Source organism: Brienomyrus brachyistius, chromosome 2 (genome assembly GCF_023856365.1).
Source record: "Brienomyrus brachyistius isolate T26 chromosome 2, BBRACH_0.4, whole genome shotgun sequence".
NCBI classification, from domain to species: Eukaryota; Metazoa; Chordata; class Actinopteri; order Osteoglossiformes; family Mormyridae; genus Brienomyrus; species Brienomyrus brachyistius.
The window spans coordinates 12,244,164-12,263,757 of NC_064534.1; the positions used below are offsets into that span (position 1 = coordinate 12,244,164).

At 40.1% G+C, this 19,594-nt stretch overlaps 2 protein-coding genes across 8 annotated transcripts in view; both read left to right on the forward strand.

Annotated features, from left to right (window-relative positions):
• Positions 1-13,635, forward strand: part of trpm3 (transient receptor potential cation channel, subfamily M, member 3) — a 132,463-nt gene extending 118,828 nt beyond the window's left edge. For 4 of the 7 annotated variants that reach the window (XM_048991726.1, XM_048991735.1, XM_048991742.1 and 1 more), the window contains exons 21-26: positions 539-713; positions 3,139-3,231; positions 4,144-4,294; positions 4,527-4,720; positions 4,897-5,029; positions 5,465-13,635. In XM_048991726.1, the coding sequence (XP_048847683.1) occupies positions 539-713; positions 3,139-3,231; positions 4,144-4,294; positions 4,527-4,720; positions 4,897-5,029; positions 5,465-6,935 (2,217 nt within the window). In that variant the 3' untranslated portion in view covers positions 6,936-13,635. The remainder of the gene's footprint in view (positions 1-538; positions 714-3,138; positions 3,232-4,143; positions 4,295-4,526; positions 4,721-4,896; positions 5,030-5,464) is intronic. The other 3 variants (XM_048991779.1, XM_048991762.1, XM_048991771.1) reach the window with 1 other exon arrangement.
• Positions 13,636-15,018: 1,383 nt separating this feature from the next.
• klf9 (Kruppel-like factor 9) lies at positions 15,019-18,750 on the forward strand. The gene is made up of 2 exons (XM_048992016.1): positions 15,019-15,817; positions 16,807-18,750. The coding sequence occupies exons 1-2, from the start codon at positions 15,382-15,384 to the stop codon at positions 17,085-17,087; spliced, it is 717 nt and encodes a 238-aa protein (XP_048847973.1). The 5' UTR covers positions 15,019-15,381; the 3' UTR covers positions 17,088-18,750.
• Positions 18,751-19,594: the final 844 nt, after the last annotated feature.

Consider the following 19,594-nt stretch of genomic DNA (forward strand, 5'->3'; position numbering starts at 1 on the left):
TTTAATTCCTGCAGAGGGGTCTACCTTATCATTACCCAATGATATGTTTTGTATCAGTCAGTAACAGAGGAGAGGGCATCCAGTAGCCAATCAGCTTTCAGCTGGGGCTAGTGTCCCTGTAACCCCTCCCCTGCATATGCCCCTAGTTATGCACATTTAAAAACTCACTGAAACACACATGGGTTTGTGCTAAGAGGGCAGTCCTCATGTGCCCCCCCCCCCTTCAGACTCTCATTAGCTCATTTCTATTTAACTTTTCACCGACTAAGAGGATTTATCAAGGATCAGTCTTACAATCAGCAAACTGCATAAATCAGCCATGCTAATACAGGTAGATGTTAATGATAACAGATGTTAATAGAGAAGCTAGCTACTGTAACATAGCATGCCCAGGATGGAGAGACCGCATTATGGGTCCCCAGTTATTGTTTCCAGTTAGGAGCTCTTAGATGTTTTTTTATGGGGGTGCGGTTAGAGTTGGAGGTATCATGTAGTTGGATTGACGTGCTTCTCCCCTGGCCTCTACTTCTATTAACAGATGATCGACATGATGTACTTTGTCATCATCATGCTGGTGGTGCTGATGAGTTTCGGAGTGGCTCGGCAGGCCATCCTCAACCCCAATGAAGACCCATCCTGGATGCTGGCACGCAACATCTTTTTTATGCCCTACTGGATGATTTATGGAGAGGTGTTCGCAGATCAGATTGACCGTAAGATAACTGCCCAAGAATTAGTCTGATTTTCACAGTTGCCCTAAACGACTTGGCATAGTGGAAGCAATGGCAGATTTAGGTCTTTTGTTAAAACTTATGATACAATCCCAGTTACATCCTGCTTAAACATAATGTTTCTGCAGGCCTTGTTTTTCAGAATGAACACTAGTATAATTCCCTATTAAAAATATAGTTTGCACATTAACGTAAAAAAAAATAGAACTATCATGCATATTGATAGTTTTCAGACCCTTTCAAATTGTCTAAATTTGTTTTTCTAATGAATCTGCACGCAATACTCTATTATGACAAAGCAAAAACAGGTTTTTGGAGTCTTTTGTTATTTCATGAAAAATTTAAAACTGAAATATTCAGCTCACATTAGCATTTAGACTGTTTATTATGACACGTGTAAGTGAGCTCCTACTTCTGTCAATGGTCCTTGAGATGGTTCTACAACTTTTCCGAATTGAATTCTAATGAATTCAATTCATTTTTTTAAATAATCAATCTACAAACAAGACTTAAGTGACGAAGCAAATGAGGTCTCATGTTGTTGGATTGGCGAGCTTCTCCTCCATTGATCTCCAATTAGGAAAGTCACACACTTGCCTATATAAGGTCTCACAGTTGAGACCAAATATGATCAAATATGTCAGCGTGAAGCCATAAGGTTGAGATAATGGTCTGTAGACCTGCGATACAGGATTGTAGCAAGACCCAGAACAATTCTACAGCATTAAAAGTACCCCAGAACGCAGGCGCCTTCATCATCCTCAGACTGAAGAGATCTGGAGGCATTAGCAGTATTCCTAGTTCTGGCCGTACATGCAAACTGAGTGATTGGAGATGAAGGGCCTTGGTCAAGCAGCTAGAGTGGCTAGATTGGTCAAAATCAGGCCTTTGTGGTAGAGTGGCTAGATAGGTCAAAATCAGGCCTTTGTGGTAGAGTGGCTAGATAGGTCAAAATCAGGCCTTTGTGGTCGAGTGGCTAGAGAGGTCAAAATCAGGCCTTTGTGGTAGAGTGGCTAGATAGGTCAAAATAAGACCTTTGTGGTAGAGTGGCTAGATAGGTCAAAATAAGACCTTTGTGGTAGAGTGGCTAGATAGGTCAAAATAAGGCCTTTGTGGTAGAGTGGCTAGATAGGTCAAAATCAGGCCTTTGTGGTAGAGTGGCTAGAGAGATCAAAATCAGGCCTTTGTGGTAGAGTGGCTAGATAGGTCAAAATCAGGCCTTTGTGGTAGAGTGGCTAGATAGGTCAAAATCAGGCCTTTGTGGTCGAGTGGCTAGATAGGTCAAAATCAGGCCTTTGTGGTCGAGTGGCTAGATAGGTCAAAATCAGGCCTTTGTGGTCGAGTGGCTAGATATGTCAAAATCAGGCCTTTGTGGTAGAGTGGCTAGATAGAAGCCATTCCACACTAAAAGGCACATGACAGCCCGCTGGGAGTTTTCCAAAAACACCTTAAGGACTCTCAGACTATGAGAAGCAAAACCCTGCGCTATGATGAAACAAAGAGAGAACTATTTGGCCACATTTGCCAGCGCCGTGTGTGGAGGAAAGCAGGCACTGAGCATCACCTCATTAATATCATCCCTACGGTCAAACACGGTGGTGGCAGCATCATGCTGTGTTGATGTTTTTCTGCTACAGGAACTGGGAAACTATTTAAGGTAGAGGGACAGCCAGATGCTGAGAAATATAGAGCAATCCTCAGGAAAAACCTATTCCAGAGTGCTGAGGACCTCAGGCTGTGGAGAAGGTTTACATTTCAGCAAGATCAGGGCCAAAAGCATATCACCAAGAAATGAAGGGGCGACTTCAGGAAAACTCTGCTAAACTCCTGGAGTGGCCCAGCCAAAGTGAACTCAAGAGATCATCTCTGGAGAGACCTGAAAATGGCTGTGCACCGACGCACCCCTTCCAATCTGGCTGAGCTCAAACGATTCTGCCAAGAATGGCAGAAAAATCCAAAAGAAGGGTGTGCCGAGCTTACAGTATGAGGTCATTACCCAAAAAAATTGAGGCTGTCATTGCTCTCAAAGTGAGGGGTCTTGATGCTTGTGTAAATGGAATGCAGTGTTTTTATTTTCACAGATTAACAAAACACTCCAAAGGCCTGATTTTACTTTGTCATTGTGAGGTATTGTGTTTAGGTTGAATATTTCTTTTTTTTTTTTTAGAAAAAAAAAGAATTGAATCTGTTTTAAGATGAGTCTGAAACAACAAAATGTGGACAACTAAAAAGGTCTGAAAGCTTACTGTATGTGTGCATTGTATACAATCTGGAGAAATGTATCATTTGCTAGATCAATGTAGGACACGTGTTTTTTTTTGTACGTGTGTATATTTTTGGGGGTATGTGTGTAGGAAGAGGTTGCCCAAAAAGAGAACTGAAATAATGCTGTCATTCTTTGTTTCAGATATGAATAGTAGGAAGCCACAGCACAGGCTGAATGAAAAATTCTGGCTGCTTGAAAATAACGTTCGAGCTCACGGAACGTGGCGTAACAATGGTCCATACAGCAGAGCAGTTATTGACCCACGCCATCCCACTACCATTGTCATCAAAACATTTCTCTTTGACTCTTTAGAGAGTTATGAATCGTGCAAGACGCATAAATTAGTGACCAGTGGTGGCTGTTTTTCGTTTTCGTTATGCATTGTCTCTTTCAAGTAAATGCAATTCAGCTCCACACATTTTCTGGTGTGATTCATTCGGATTTTCTTGGAAAATCCATATCAGGATTCTAGTCTACTGGAAAAATTCAGTATAAACGTCACTTCCATCCTTGTACGCCAGTGCATTTAGAGTAGAAAAGTGCATGTAAAAAAAAATCCCTTTTGCCACATGACAATCACCTCATCCATGACAGTATGGAGAGACAAGGCAATGGGAATCGTGCAGCCCAATGTGCCTCTGTATCTTCTCATCATAAAAGTTTTTTCACTTGGTTCAGTTGTCATAGTTTCTGATTGGTCGTTTCGTTCCAAAGGCAAATGCAGCCAATAGGAACGCTTGTTTCAGTTCTCTACTTTGGGCTTCCATGTCGTGTTTCATTGCAAGATTTTATTATCTTTTTTTTATCCAAACATTTAATTCTGGAATGTTAATCCTTTTTATGAACCACAGCAACTGAACCATTCCAGATCGAAAAAACGAACTATGTGTTTTCAGTACATTTATTTAACATTTTGTGTGTAATATACAAGCATTTTCGACAAGCTTGCTTTTTATGCATACAGCAACAATATATTTGAAACATGTGTTTAAATATATTGCCAATGCAAAGTTATTTACATATATCAAAATATATATTTTAGTATGCATTCCAGTGCACAGTGTTTTCCATTTTAGACAGAACATGTGTATCGCGGTTTTATAAATAAAAGACCCCCCCCGTCTTGTTCCTCTGTCTAACGGACAGCGCCGTGCGGACAGAATGTCACAAATGAAGATGGAGCCATTGTGACTCTTCCACCCTGCAAGACGGGAGCCTGGATTGTGCCAGCAATTATGGCCTGCTACCTTTTGGTTGCCAACATCCTTTTGGTCAACCTTCTGATAGCTGTCTTCAAGTAAGCCAAGGGCGATTCCCGTCTGTGCTGAGCCAGAATTTTAAAAATGCTTTTAATCCCATAATAGTCCCACACTCTGATTTGGCTGTGCCGATTGGGTGTACAAAGTAAAGCATCAATTGCTTTTGTGTCGTAAGCCCTTGGTGAACACATCATGTTTTCTTGTCTGTCATTTTGAAATCCTTATTTCTCTTCATATTAATATATTTTCATATTTTACTGTTTGCCACAGTAACACCTTTTTTGAGGTGAAGTCCATCTCTAACCAGGTCTGGAAGTTCCAGCGATACCAGCTGATCATGACCTTCCACGAGAGGCCGGTTCTCCCCCCACCGCTCATAATCTTCAGTCACATGACCATGGTCCTAAAGCACCTGTGCTGTCGCTGGCGGAAGCATGATGACGACGAGCATGACTATGGGCTGAGTGAGTGACCGCCGAGATCCCGCAGGGCCGTGCAAAGGACGCTCAATACACCAGTGAACGTGACTCCATAGTGAAACTCCTCTGTACTGTACACACTGAAATATTAAAAGGAAGCGCTTACGTTCCACGATCCTTTAGTGTGGAATAAAAAAATGCCGTGCGATTTAATCCTGCAGAGCTTTTCATCACCGAAGACGAGCTGAAGAAGCTGCATGACTTTGAGGAGCAGTGTATAGAAGAGTATTTCAGAGAAAAGGAGGACTGCTTCAATTCTTCCAATGACGAGAGAATCCGAGTCACATCTGAGAGGTTGGATTTGTAGCGATTTCCACGGTCGGGCTGTTGCAATAGTCTTCATGGCCAAAAGCTATGGAAGTTGTTTCCTCTTTAAATCCACATTTACACAATTAGCAAAGAGATAAAGAAATTCCGTTTCATGTTTTATCCATTAGAACAGCTGTACTTACAAATTCTGTTTAATGAGTGATACAATGTGAGAGAAAAACTAGTCTGTTTTTTAAAAAAGTATTTTAAGACCCACTTCAATGCATGATCTAATAAATGTGCCAAAAATGTAAATGCAGGAGTGCTGGATGTGCTCCTGTTAGCTGCTTGCTTTTCCTTTCTTCTGTCACTCATTCTCATGTTTCAGAAAAGCATCTGGTGGATATAAATAGGTAAGACTGCCACATTGTAATTTGCCAGCAAATGCAAACATTATACTGCTTGCTTGTCTCGTGTCAGGGTGGAGAACATGTCTATGCGCCTGGAGGAGGTGAACGAACGTGAACATTTCATGAAGGCTTCTCTCCAGACTGTGGACATCCGGCTGGCTCAGATGGAAGAAATGATTGGCCGATTGGCTCTGGCGCTGGAGCGAGTTGCCGGGGTGGAGCGCAGCGAAGTCAACAAGGCTCGGTCGCGCACGTCTTCCGACTGCACCGATACGGCTTATATCCTGAGACAGAGCAGCTTCAACAGTCAAGAGGGCAACGCCTACCGGATACAAGAAGCCCTGGAGCAGGCTGGTGAGGAGTCTATCTCTCCCACCTCACCGACCATCTTGGCTCCACGTGCCAGGAGCCATTCTTTCTATGTTGGAGGTTCGCGGGACAGAGGCGGGGCTGACAGAATCGAAGGCTTCTTCAAAGAGCACTCTCTGAGCTTGCACCGTGCCAACAGCTCGCAGTCCATGGCATCTGCCTCCCAGAAAGAGCACAAGCCCATCCCCTTGAACACGCTGGCAGTCTCGCAGCAGCATCGTCCATCCTCATGCATCGACATCTACGTGTCAGCGTCGGATGAGGCACATGCCCCAATGGCCGACGCGGACCCTCTGAGGTTGCTGTCCCTTCCGGGGGAGTCTTCCCTACCCTCGGAAATCATGGAGGCCGTTCAGGCTGGGGAATCCTACAGCAGTTCAGCCCTGGGGGCTATTTCTGGGGGAGACAGACTCTCGGAGGGCACAGCTGTGTTTGAGGACAGTGCAGCTGTTGACCTTTCGCTGTGCTCCAGCCACCTGCTGCCCGAAAGCCTGACGCCATGGGACCTCGACCCCCCAGCAACCCTGGAGCGTTCCAAGAGTAGCCGCTACCTGTCCACTGCAGGGCCGCTTTTCCTGGAAGACCCGCCCTTGGTTAAGTCACACAGCCTAATGTTCACGCCGCGTGGCTATTACGGCAGCCTTGGCGTGCAGGTGAAGGCCGCCGAGTACACCAGCATCACTGACTGCATCGACACCCGCTGCGTCTCCACTGCACACGCCCCGCCCGAGCGCTCCGAGTCGCCCAGTTCCTGCTTCTTCGACAAGCCGCAAGACCTGGGCACCTCACACCCCGAACGGGAGGCCGAGCTCAGCCACGCTGAGTCCGACCCAGAGGAAGGAGAATTGCTGGCCGAGTCCCGCAGATCGACGGTGGCAACCGTGACTGGTTACCAGAGCGGGGCGGGGATGATGGGCCCCTTCTGCATGCCGCTGTCTCGGCTGGAGAGGGCCAACAGTTGCTCATCCGAGGACTCGCACACAGCCAATGCCCATGCCCTCAAGACCTTCTCCTTCAGCGAGAAGATGGACAGGCAGAGGTACTCAAGGAACCCCTTCCAGAGAAGCAAGTCCTCAACCAAGTCAGATGGTAAGACAGATAGTCTCACCATGAAGAAGATGACTAAGAGCTCGGCCTTCCGCAGTTTTGACAGCAGACAGAATTTTACATAAAGAGTCTCTTACTATGACTCCTGGAACAGGACCACACAGTTATTGCCAATAATTATGAAGTCAGTTGTTCCATGTCAACCACTTTAGTCAACCTAAACCCATTTTAATCCACCTAGATCTTCCGAGGGTTTACAAAGATCATTTATTTCACTTCCTAAATTCTCAGCGTATTATGTACTTACTATATTGCCTGGTGCCAATGGGCCATCACCAAACCAAAAAAAGATGACTAGGAGCTGAAAATTACAGTAGTGGTGTTCAGTGTAAACTCTTCCATGGGGACTGTCAATGTGGATCAAACCAATAATTTCCGAAAACACACATCCCACGATAATTTTGCATTAAACGAGAGAGCTGTTTGTCTTTATTTAACGTAAGATTCTCATATCTGGACCCAACTTCTTTGTTCCTATTCTAAGCTTATACTAAACTTTGTCTGGGGAGAAAAAGGTTGATCGTAAATTTGTTAGATTACACATCTGTCGTAATCTTAGTATTCCGTACCTGTCCTGTTTACTCATTGATACAAACCAGAAAAAGGAAATTGCACATGCTGTAGGCACTGCTCATGAATAATCGAAAGCCTCCAGTGCCCTTTTGAGGAGTGTCAACCCGGTCCTCGGGGATCCTCTCACGCTCCCCATTTTTGCTCCCTTCCAGCTTCCTACCAGAAAGTCCACAGTTTTGCTCCCTACTGGGACTGTCTCTACTGTACACTGTCTGGCATGGAGCTGGGAGGGGGGGTGAAAGGTGGACGGTCTGGGGGTCCCTGAATACCACCTTCAGAAGCACTGCTCTAGAGAATAAATAAATATGGAATCAAACAGACAATTTCATCTTGCATTAAGAAACAACTGTTGTGTGTTGTAACCCCCCCCCCCCCCAACACACACACACACACCTACCGCCCCTCCCCCCCACAATCTTTGTTTTTTCTCTGCTTATATGAAGCTGCATGAGTGGTAAGGGGTCCCTGTCAGGCTGGTGACAGGTTGAAATCCTCTGGTGCTGTATATAGTACATATTCATGTAATTCACATTATCTGGTTGGGAGGAGAACACAAGCTGTTCCTGTAAAATAATCAACATCCAAATGAAAAAATAAGACTCAAAAGAAAAAAAATCTAAATAAGGAGATGTCTAGAATGTGAACTGAAACAGGGTATTAAAGCCAAAGATTTCTTCTTCCTGTGTGATGCCTGAACTGGTTAAACATCCATCACCCCACAAATTCAAACATAAAGCGACATCAAAAGAGTTGTTTGACATCTGAGAGCTTTATCAAGGTTTATTTATTTGTTTGTTTTCTAATTTTCCTCTTAAAATGCAGATTATTAAGTCTCCTGTAATAAGGAGATATATTTTAATTAATTTTCCTTCAGATGCACAGTCATTTTATTTTGTTGATTCACATGTGCTGCTGTTACAGGTAGCATTTTGCAAAGGTACACTACAGTATATGTGCTATAAAATGCGGGTTGCATTTGTTGAAGGGATCATCTTCCACAGCTTAAGTGTAAAACTTACAAAGGTATTTCTTTATATTAAACCATGTTTTAAAGTGATGTGAAGGATAGAAGTTAAGGAATTTGCCCCATTGCCATTTTTAAATTAAATGTTTAGGAAAAAAAAGTCTATTTTAAGGCAGGGTATATTTGGTCTCTGTGATTATAATTATTGTGATAATGATGAACATGAAAAAGGGAAAGCATTTGGTTGAATGTCCTGTCAGATTGTGAGGGCCATCAACTGGGTGTGTGCTTGGTATGTCCACTGAAACATTTATGTTTCATGCATTGCTTTGATATCATAGGTTATAAATGTTATAGGTGTTTATTGCTGCAGTAAATATTATTCCCCTTCTAGTTTAAAGAGATAAGTGTAGCTTGTTCCTAGCAAAAGCATTTATTTTACTACACTCATCTGGTATATTGAATATGCATCTATATTATTTGTGTGAAACATTTGATTAGCAATATTATGCTACTGTGGCCATTCTCATTAAGTTGTTCAAAGGTTTTAACAAGTCATTAATCTGGAAAAAGAATACATTTGACTTTCATTTGAAGTTCTTTGGCTCTGTGGCCAAATTGAAAAGTAACAATCCAGGACAGAATTTTCTGTAGTCTTATTGTTATGATCTGGAATTAATCTTACATTTATATTTATATAAAAACTGATTTGGCCACATTCAAATAAATGTTTATGCAACAGGTCATTGAAAATAGTAAGCAAAAATTTCTTTTAGTTTTCATTTGAGCAGTGGATTCAATCTCTTAGGGTTCCTAGCCAATATCTGTCTGTACATGTCTGGCTTAGCTAGATGTTATTTTCTTGATTGCAAACATTGATGACGATCAGGAACTACTAAGAAAACCCCCCAAAAAATGTTAATGAAGTGATTAGCCCGGAATGACCAGAAAATATTCGGTAACTGTACCCTCATGATGCCTTTATATTGCATTCATAGAACATTCAATGGACATTCATAATGCATTCATAATGCATTCATAAGCAGAATGTAAGTATACTTTAAAATCCTAACATATATTAACAGCTGTAATATACATTAATAACGACCAATATATGATAATAGCAATCATTGTAATCGTCTAATCGTATAATGTTTGTCATTAATATATAGTAAAGCTGTTAAGGTATGTTATGATGTTAAGGTACTTACATGCTGATTAGGAATGCATGGTGAAGGTGCACTGAATGTTCTACAAATGCATTACAAAGGCACTGTGAAGTTGCGATGAATGTAATCTGTTACCAAATATACTGACTATTCTATCATTTGTTTAGACCAACATTGACCTGTCCATGTTTCAACCTTATATCCTGAGCAAGATTGCAAGGCTAAAATATACAACATGTAAATAATCACAGAGGGTACACAAAAAAGAAAATGCATAAAATACCACCAATATTTATAGTTCATGGACATTTACGCTTGTTCTGGTGAGACAACTTTCTTAGAACCTACCAGCTTACAGTATGTTAATTTAGCTATTGCCAACATGGTAGGTTGCCTCGAAAAAGAAAATTGCAAATTAAGGATATAGTAACTCTAAATAATAGTAACAGTAATAGTTGGCTTGCCACTTTTCATCATACCCTTCTTGACTTGATCCCTGTCTAGATTGTAATGAAAACAGAAATGTTTCAACAAACAATTCACCACCCATAACAATTCTCACCAAGCAATCGAAGGCACACGGACAAACACATTACATATATACTTTTTTATGTTTAACTGTGTTATTTCATGTTTGAAAGTAAGCGCATTATTTGTCCCAAGAAGCTTACAGTGTTTTCAGAGCAATTCATCAGGGACACTTAGTGGTGCCGTTTGGTGTTTAGGTTAGAATATCAGGCTGTTATAGAGGATGTTGGCTAATGATCTTCCCAGAGTTCATCATTGTCTATACTATATAGATTCATACATTACAATACAGCTGATTAACCCCAATACCAGTCGTACTTGACTTTTCTGCAAAACATTTACACTGAAACTTTTTAACTTATAAAAAAGAAAGTTTTGTTGCCGTTTTTACAGTTATTATTCTAAAGTGTTCAGTCAGAGATAATAAATAAAATGTTTCACAACCAAATAAAAATTTAGAATCTGTTTAGAGGTTGGTTTTGTCAGCTTTGTGACCAAAACTCTTGTTGAATGTTTTACTTTTATGGAATAACTGTAAAGAATTAAATGACTCCAAGTGAAAATCCGGGTTATGTGATACTGCCACAGACTGTGTCAGTGTGTTGGAATTGATGCAGGGACATGGATGCTGAAAATTAAAGGCTAATTTACGAGAATAACTGATTCTGAAGTCTGCTTCACTTTGCAGTGATGAATGTTATGGCAGAACTCACGGTGATGCTTTCTTTTCTAGAGAATTTATTTAGTTATTAAATGTTTCACATCGTTTCTTCAGCATGACAACTGTTAATGTGCAGTCAATATCAAAGCATTCCACCTATGCTTCTAAATTTGTCATCACACAAGCACTTGCTATGCAAGTAACATGTAGAGATATGTGAAATAGAGATTCTTGCACTTTAAAACATAAAACGTTTTAAAATATGCACATTTTAAATTGAATTTCATTTAGTGATATTGAAAGTGTGTCCTAGCACAGTCGTTGGTGTATGCAGGATGTGACACTAAAGTGAAGAGGCTGGACTTCTGAACGATCTGAGTAATTTATCGCAGTGGTGAAAATGTCAGTCCAGAGTGTGAGGTTCTGGCTTCTTAGGTTTGACAAAAGCGTAAGCTTTAACTACACAAAGACCTCTTTGAATCATGTTTCCCAACACTAGTCGGTTCAGTAGCAATTGAACAAGTTTAAAATGTTCAGTGCACTGACGGACATTTGATATGCTTAATGTGCTCGTGGCTGTTCCCTCAGCCCTGTAATTGTCCAATTTGCTGGGATCATGGCATGCAAATGGAAGGATACTCTTTGGGACTAACCACACTTGTCTTCACCCTGCCAGTGTATCTGATGTAGCACAAATTATAGCATTGTTGACTGATGTAGACAAGACCCAAGCAGCTTCTGACCTCTAGTGGCCAGTGAGGTAAAAATTTGTTGTCGGTCCTGTTGTGATTTAAAATATGCTCAGACTAAAGACATCTAGCTGCTTTTCAATTTGTGATTCTGCAATATCTTTCAACTTTTGTAAATAATTGTTTAACATTTACTTCATCTTGTCTAAAGCTTATCAAGCTAAATTTAATCATTAATGGAGACATTTATTTTGGGACAAAAATTTATTAACTGAATTCTGTGCTTCAGATTCCTTTAGTTGAAGGTTCTGCTTATCCAAGACTTTATTTTTTTTTCTATATATTTATACCTAATATATAGAATTTTCTTAATTTATACCTAATTGTTTCAGTCAAAAGAGTTTTGTTTTATAAATAGCTTGTTTTAATACCCATTTTTCTGAAAGGGTAAAGTACATTCATAGCTAAATATTTATATTTTATTCAGTATGCTATTTATTCAGTTACCAGTATTGTAGTCATTACTTAGGATGGAACTCTTTATGGTGAATATTAGTACTGAAAGATTTATTCATGTATAATATATTTTTTTGTAAAGATGTGCATTATTTACTATATCCCCTTATAAATATGTTAGCACTACTGTCAATATAAATTGAGCACTCTGTACTACTTACAATGCATTTCTGTGGATTGGCACCTAGTTGTCAAATATACAGTTCCTCTGTATCCCACCAGCTAGGAGGGATATTCACTCAAAGCTTGAATGTATAATCACACACACTTTTAGCGAATCAGAGAAGGTTTTGGCCTGGACGACAGAAAGGCGCATCACTGGCCCGAAGGAGGTCGTCAGATTCTGCAGTTTAGCAAATTTACAAGGAAATCTGTATAGGTGTAAAAAGAATCATTTAAAATTGACCTTCCTACCACGCTCCCACCCACAGTGGCTAGAGAAATATTTTATTTTACCGTTTGATTTTGTCTCTATCATGTGCAACACCGGTGACAGACACTGTAGGGTTTCAAACTTGGAAGAAAAAAACGTCTGACTTTCATGACCTTTTGATTTCCGACGTGTTTAATGTTTATTTCAGTGGAATCCACATATTAAAATACGAAATCACATGCTTCTACTACACAGGAGTGTATCCCAATATAGGTCTGCATTCTCCTGCATACTGTTCACTTGTTAATACTAAAAACGTTGTGAAGCTTTTGCATAAGAATGAAAAGTCTTGTTTGACGGACTTATTAAAATATAAGAAATATACTAGTATCTCTGTTCATGAATGTGAAAAAGAACAACGTGGTCTCAATGTGGTCACACAAAAATTTAGGCTGGTTCTGTTAGCTCTTTGGAGTATGTGAAAATTGTGTATCAGTACAAAACTGGTCCTTAGGTATTAAATCTGTAAATCACCTTGACCTACAAATTCTATTTTACAAGCGATAATACTATATTAATATTACTTAAAAAAAACATATTCTCATGCTTTAAGTCGAAGTGAAAGCAACTGATAAAACCATCCACTTACGCAAATTATTTGGAAGCAGAATTTGTCCAGTTATGTTTTCGAAATGTTCTGTAAATGTCTTTGTATCTTATGTGCAAATTAGTTAATGGGAAGAATGAAAACCCCAAAACATCATGAAAAGTAAAGCCTATATTATCAGGACACCATCGATCTTATTTTCCTACGGATTTTCTCAACTACCATGTAGAATTGTGTGCCAATAATACAATGGGACGTACTGTACAGCTTTTATAAATATTTTCCTATACTGTAGTATACAGTTTTGTGAATTATATACCACTGTCAAGTTTTTTTTTTTAATTATGATTATTATTGTTGTTGAGCACTTGTATGGTAATGAGGAGTCTAAGCACCCGTTTTTGCAATAATAGTGTAGTTTAACTAAAGCAACTTCCAGGTGTCCCAGTTTCTTGTGTCTATAAATGCATGCAGTTCTTCCAACAGAGTTGTAATGCATTATGTATAACATACGATAAAAAGCGAGTGAAATTAAGAGAGAGATATTTTATTCAAAGACAATTATGGTGGTATTTGTATGCAAATACAAATATGTATTACTTAATGTGCAGAGGCTATTGTTTGGCATGCATTTTTAAATAAGTTTTAAAAAAAAGAGCAAATAAACAATGCAATTGTTTCATCAGATGTCTCCAAAGAGTGTTTTTCTGGATATGTGTAATGTAATTCCTGGACATTTATCATTTAACTATGACATGCAGTATTCACCAGTAAACAAACATAATAATAAATAATTCAACACAAATTTTTGTAGCAGAACTGTCTAAACATTAAGTTCATAAGTATGTCACAGTCATAAAACAAACGCAGTAATTTATCTACCTTCCTGTTCATATACAATTAAAACAATACATTTCAGGCACACTTTACTAGGCAAGACATCCGATACATCCTCATGGAAATATCACAGTACACTGACTGCTCGCCCTGCAGTATACAGGAAAGCAGAGTACACGTGATTAAAAAATAAATAAACAGAATACATGCTATTTTAATTAGCATACATTTTAAGTTTCTGTTTGCCAGAGAAGAGTCTGGGTTGTTTCGGTGCGCCTTTAAGTTGTGAAGTTGTCGGCCTTGTTTTTCAGTTCGCGGAAAAGAACAGTCTGTTCCTCATGTGGGGTCGCGGCGCGGTCGGACCCGGAAAGCCGTCAGAGCGGTGACCTATAATAATACTGCAAGGAACCGTGTAATATAGCTCAGATACACCAATTTCACTTCGATGGTATATGTTTCTACTGTCTGTTGTCTTTGATCCGAATACTTCCGTGACGTATTTCACAATTACGAAAGGGTTAGATACTTAATTCTGAAAAGTTTCCCTTTTCCACCTGATTGACTGCATCACTAATGTATTAAACATGTATTTAACTAGTAATCATTTGGATAAAAACTATCCGTATCTGCATGGAAATACCTAATCAATTTGGGGTATATTGAGTTTTAAATGAACGAAACACTATTCCTAAACATTCTCGCACACGATTGTCACGTAACAATTCTTGTTGGTCATATTTAACCTTACAAAAAGGAAACCTAAGTACAATAAAACGTTTAACAAATAATGTGACTAAATTGTTCTTACTAAGCGAAATCATTTTTTCCAAATAATATAACATCATTGTTTTCCACTACGTATTATCTTCTATAGAACCCGGATTACTTATTCGGACGGAAATGTTTTAAATGTGAAGCAATTATTTTCTTCTTACTAATATAAATAATTTTCCTTCTTTCCTACTAATATAAGGTAATATTGTTCGGGAAAAAAAAGACGCGCCCCCAATACGAACCACGCGTTCTACAAATCACTATAGAAAGTACGACGCTTTGAGTATAAGGGATTTATACCCCATAGCCCGCTTAGAAATGCTTATATTTGATTCGCTGGACAGACTGTCATTTATCTTTTTCTAAGTAACACAGGGCGTGGCTTGAAAGCGTCATGGCAACTTTTACCCAATCAGAGTCCAGCTTTATTTTGACACTCCGGAATTCCGCGAAATATCTTCTCTGAGAAGTACAAGATGAAATACTTCAAATTAGATTTACAGACGCAGGTGTTATCCAGTTACTTAAGGCTCGCAGGACTTTTTTCCCCCCATCATTTTCAATCGCATCTAAAAACCAAATAATTTTGTTTTATATGATTAATGCTACTTGGTCCTGTTAGAAGATTTTTTTTTTATTTAGACTCACCGTTTTAAAGTCACATTGAAGAAGACACGTGTGTCAGGAGACACGTTTTCAGATCTACGTTGAATCTGCTCGACACAATTTAATCATGTGTTGCCTTTAGTGGTTATGCCACTTTGTTGAATTTGACAGGGCTCATATTTCTACATTTTCATAAGTATCAAAGGCGAGCACTATGTCGGATGTTGATTTTGCTGCTGAGTGTTTGGTTGCCATATCAAACCGTGCGGTCACGCGTTGTCCTGAAAGGGTCTCGGCCGAGGATGTTTCAATGGAGAACCGCGAGGAAGGGACCTTACTCATGGTTGCAATGATTTTGCTTGACTTGAAAAGGTGTAGTCCGTCCACGTGTACTAACGGTATTACAAAATATCTGTGTGAAGACGCTACGGGGGAACAGAATCGTGAAAATGGAAACAATATCAGGGGGAAGATCCGGGATCTTGAGAGGGTAAAGCCGAATCCGATGACTCCAGGTCGGACTTCGGACAGAAAATCTGAGGAATTTTCATTTAACCCCTCCGACAAAGTACATCGCTGCCACTTCACCGGTTGTGAGAAAGTCTACGGCAAATCATCTCATCTCAAAGCCCATTTCAGAGTTCACACCGGTGAGTATTCGGAAATAATTAAATGCGAATCAACTTAATGTATCTAATCTATGCGAAACAACTCCACAGTAGAATACTCCAATTTCGTGAAAACCACGAGTTACTCAAAAGTGTACCTATGCTTTGATTTTACAACAACGTTGCGACATAAGATTTAGGCGGTAGTCATGTGCCTGGTGAGTAATGACAATACACACCCCTTCGAAGTTAGAGTAGGGGTCTGCTGATCCTGCCAGGTATGCCACTGCCTCTGATGAAATACTTTGGAAGGACACGAACTGGGACTCGCAGAAACCCAGAGCGGTAAAAACACTGTTTTGTTTACAACTGGAGAGCGAATTTAGAACAGCCTGTGCTGAGCTATTGCGAAATTATTAGTGGCCTAAGGGCTCATGTTTCGGGAAAACACGCGTTTGTTAAATACAAGCCTTAGCAGATGCATTGTGTCCTTTATTTAAAAATTAGTCTGTCTTGTTGCAGTCATCTTTTTCCCTTAGCGTAGTTTGCTTAAATCACAACCCTAACCAGTTATATAAGCAGACGCCCTCTATTGACCCCTGTAAACACTTTAGTAGTATTTTCGCCCGGTTTAAAATGATTTTGCACAGCTGAACTGTTCTATATATGAGTCTTGGTAATGACCCCCCAGATGGCTGTATAGATGAATAATATATTTAGTGACACCAGCTGAGACTAACTTATTAGGTTAACCGTTTTCATCTATAACACAGACTGTTTTTGAGGAACTTTTCTCCATGAATGCAGTCTAAGATTGTCAGCCTTGGCACCATTTTCACACGCCAGCTATCTTACAGTCTTATATGTTACATCACACCTGAGTACAAACACACACCACACACACATATGGGTGTGTTAACTTAAGTGCTTATTACATACCAGTGATATGTTCAAATCCTGGTTTGAAGACCCCCCCCCCCCCTTGTTCGGAATGGTGTGACATTACACTGTACCCACTGGTTCTTTCTAAGGAGAGAGGCCCTTCCAGTGCAGCTGGCCTGACTGCACCAAGAAGTTCTCCCGTTCCGACGAGCTGACGCGACACTACCGCACCCACACGGGAGAGAAGCGCTTCACCTGCCCGCTCTGTGACAAGTGCTTCATGAGGAGCGACCACCTGACTAAGCACGCCCGTCGGCATGTCGACTTCCACCCCAGCATGATCAGGAAGTCGTCTGGTTGGGGGAGAAAGCACTCCTTGTCACCCGCGTCCTCCGCTAAGGTGGTGGGCCAGGATTCCGCCGCTGTTTGAATCTTTCGCCGCCCAGACGGATCTGGTTCTGCAGTAGAGCACAAGGATCAATGTATTAGACAACTGCAAAAGCTCAGCGTTTTTGTCACGATTACAGGAAAATCTGTTATTTAGAGCCATAGTTGAGTGTTACATTGTCACTGGTTATGTGTTACTACCATACTTCTTTCAGCTTGGAACACCGTTGCATTCATACAGTAATTATGACATTTTTATAATGCTTAGATGTGCCATATTTTTCTGTCTTATAAATAATATGTACAGCAGCACACTATGATCAGAAAGACTAGACGTGCAGATAAGTTCGGGGCCTTCTGGGATTTTGCACTTTATTCATATCATTCTGTGGTACAAACTCATCGGGGAACTTCTTTTATACCATTTCTTGTACTTTTTTCACTTATCATTTGAGTTTTTTATGGTTTTGAAAGGGTTAAGGCTGTAGCAGTGCCACTGTTGCATAATGATTAAAACTTTTGAATGTTGCTACGGTTTATAAACAGTACTTCGCTCATTACTTGATCTTTATATTGTACCTTTTAAAAATATGCTAAATGTTTAAAGTACCACCGTGCAAGTCTTCTGTTGAATTTTTATTTTTCTGTTGTAATACAGAAGGACTTTAAAGTCTAATCACATTATAATGTATTACTTATCATGTAAAATCATCCATGTCACTCATTTTCATTTGATTCTATACTGATAGTGGACAAAGAAGTGGAAAAACAGGACCCCAAGGTTCATATGACATGTTGATTCTACATAGTCATCTTACATGTAGCTGTCTTTCAAATTTGGCTTTAAGGGATAGCATCATTTTTGGATGCATAGATTATGGGTCATAAATGTGTGGTATGTTCTAATTCGGCTGGTGCTTCACTGGTAAATGCTTGGGCAGTTATACCAACAGCTGTCCGAAACATATTTTGACCCTTGAAAAAGGAGAAAAGACAAAATTATAGCCCAAAAAATGTACCATTATGATACAGGACACCGTATAGACAGGGACGGATTATGGGTTGTGTGGGCCCCTGGGCAAAACGTTTGCGAGGGCCTCCCCCCCACCACCAGCACCACAACCACCACAATTCAAGGGCCCTTGGCAGCCAAACGCCCTCTCTATAGGCTCAGGGGCCCTTGTAGGCAGAGGATCAAAGAATGTAGGCCCTCTAAAATAGACGAACGAAAATACATTGTTGATAAGCGTTGCAAATTGTTTTGGGCTAGGGGCCTCACGGGCCCCCTGCACCCCAAGGGCCCCTGGGCAGCGGCCCCGCTGGCCCGGTCCGTAATCAGTCCCTGCGTATAGAAACTAGTTTCATCAAGCATAACGGCATTATGTATATTGTTATGGATTAGTTCCTTGAGACAAGACATTTCCAAATCTCTCCCAGTGATCAAACTTTAGTCAATTACGGGAGTCTTAAGCAGTAAAGAAATGAATAAAACTTTACTTCTGTGTTAAAAATTGGGTGTTTTGGTGGAATTGCGTTTATAAGATTGATGCACAAATGAGTTACTTAACTTCCTTGGAACTTCTCACGTTCTTGAATGTGCATACACAGTGACGGGTGTTTGTTTTTTTCTTTTTTTTGTGCATTATGAGCATTTAAACGTTAATATTAAAGCATGTTATCTGACCATTAAAATCACATGCATACTATTGTGTACATAATGCAATTTTTATTCTGGTGTTTGCTGTTTTTTGTATATTTTTAGCATACATGAAATGTCTCTGGTTGAATTGGGTGAAATTTAAAACATTTTAACTGGTAAAAATACACACAGTGATAATATGACCTACTGCTTTGAGTGGGATTTAAAATTTTAATCGCAAGTTTGCATAATAGTATTATCATTGCATTATTGACTGGGAATGAGACATATAAGGATCAAGCTGCCTTTCCCAGCTGCACATTAACTCCTATGGCCCAAACTATAGCTTCAGAGGGTTGTATCATCAGTTTTCCCATAATGCTCAGCATTGGATATCTCCACTGCTGAGGGCTAATTGACAGGATCCATTTGGAAATGAATTGACTTGGCAGGTGCTTCTTCAACTATGATGATCTGTCCAGTTTTCACAAGTTTACTGACTGACTCCTTCCACACACCTTCACAGTGTGTGATTCACAGGGTGTGAATCTCAGTTACACATATCAGCTGCTGCTAGCCTCCTGCCCAACAGTGCATGACAATTTTTATTTAATTCACCATACTGTCAATTCAAGACTTGTTCGGCTGTTCAAACAACACTTGAGCTTGACAATGTCACATCAAGCACATCCTGTTTGGTTAGAATTGGTAATTCATAGGAATGTATAGAGTCCATCTGGATGTCCAGTCAAATCCCAGTCATTTGGTCAATTGCATGTGTTTGACCATGATCATCCATCTGTCCATTTTTCATACCTACCTGTACATCTGGGGCAGAGACTCGAACCCTGGTTATGTTTTTTAAAAAGCTGTGCTTCCTTAAATAAAAACCATGCCATTATAATTACATA

Excerpts from the sequence above, each read along its gene's own strand:
- klf9 (XM_048992016.1), top strand. The coding sequence starts at position 15,382 with ATGTCGGATGTTGATTTTGCTGCTGAGTGTTTGGTTGCCATATCAAAC. Across the intron at positions 15,818-16,806 it reads CCATTTCAGAGTTCACACCG|GAGAGAGGCCCTTCCAGTGC; the intron begins GTGAGTATTCGG and ends GTTCTTTCTAAG.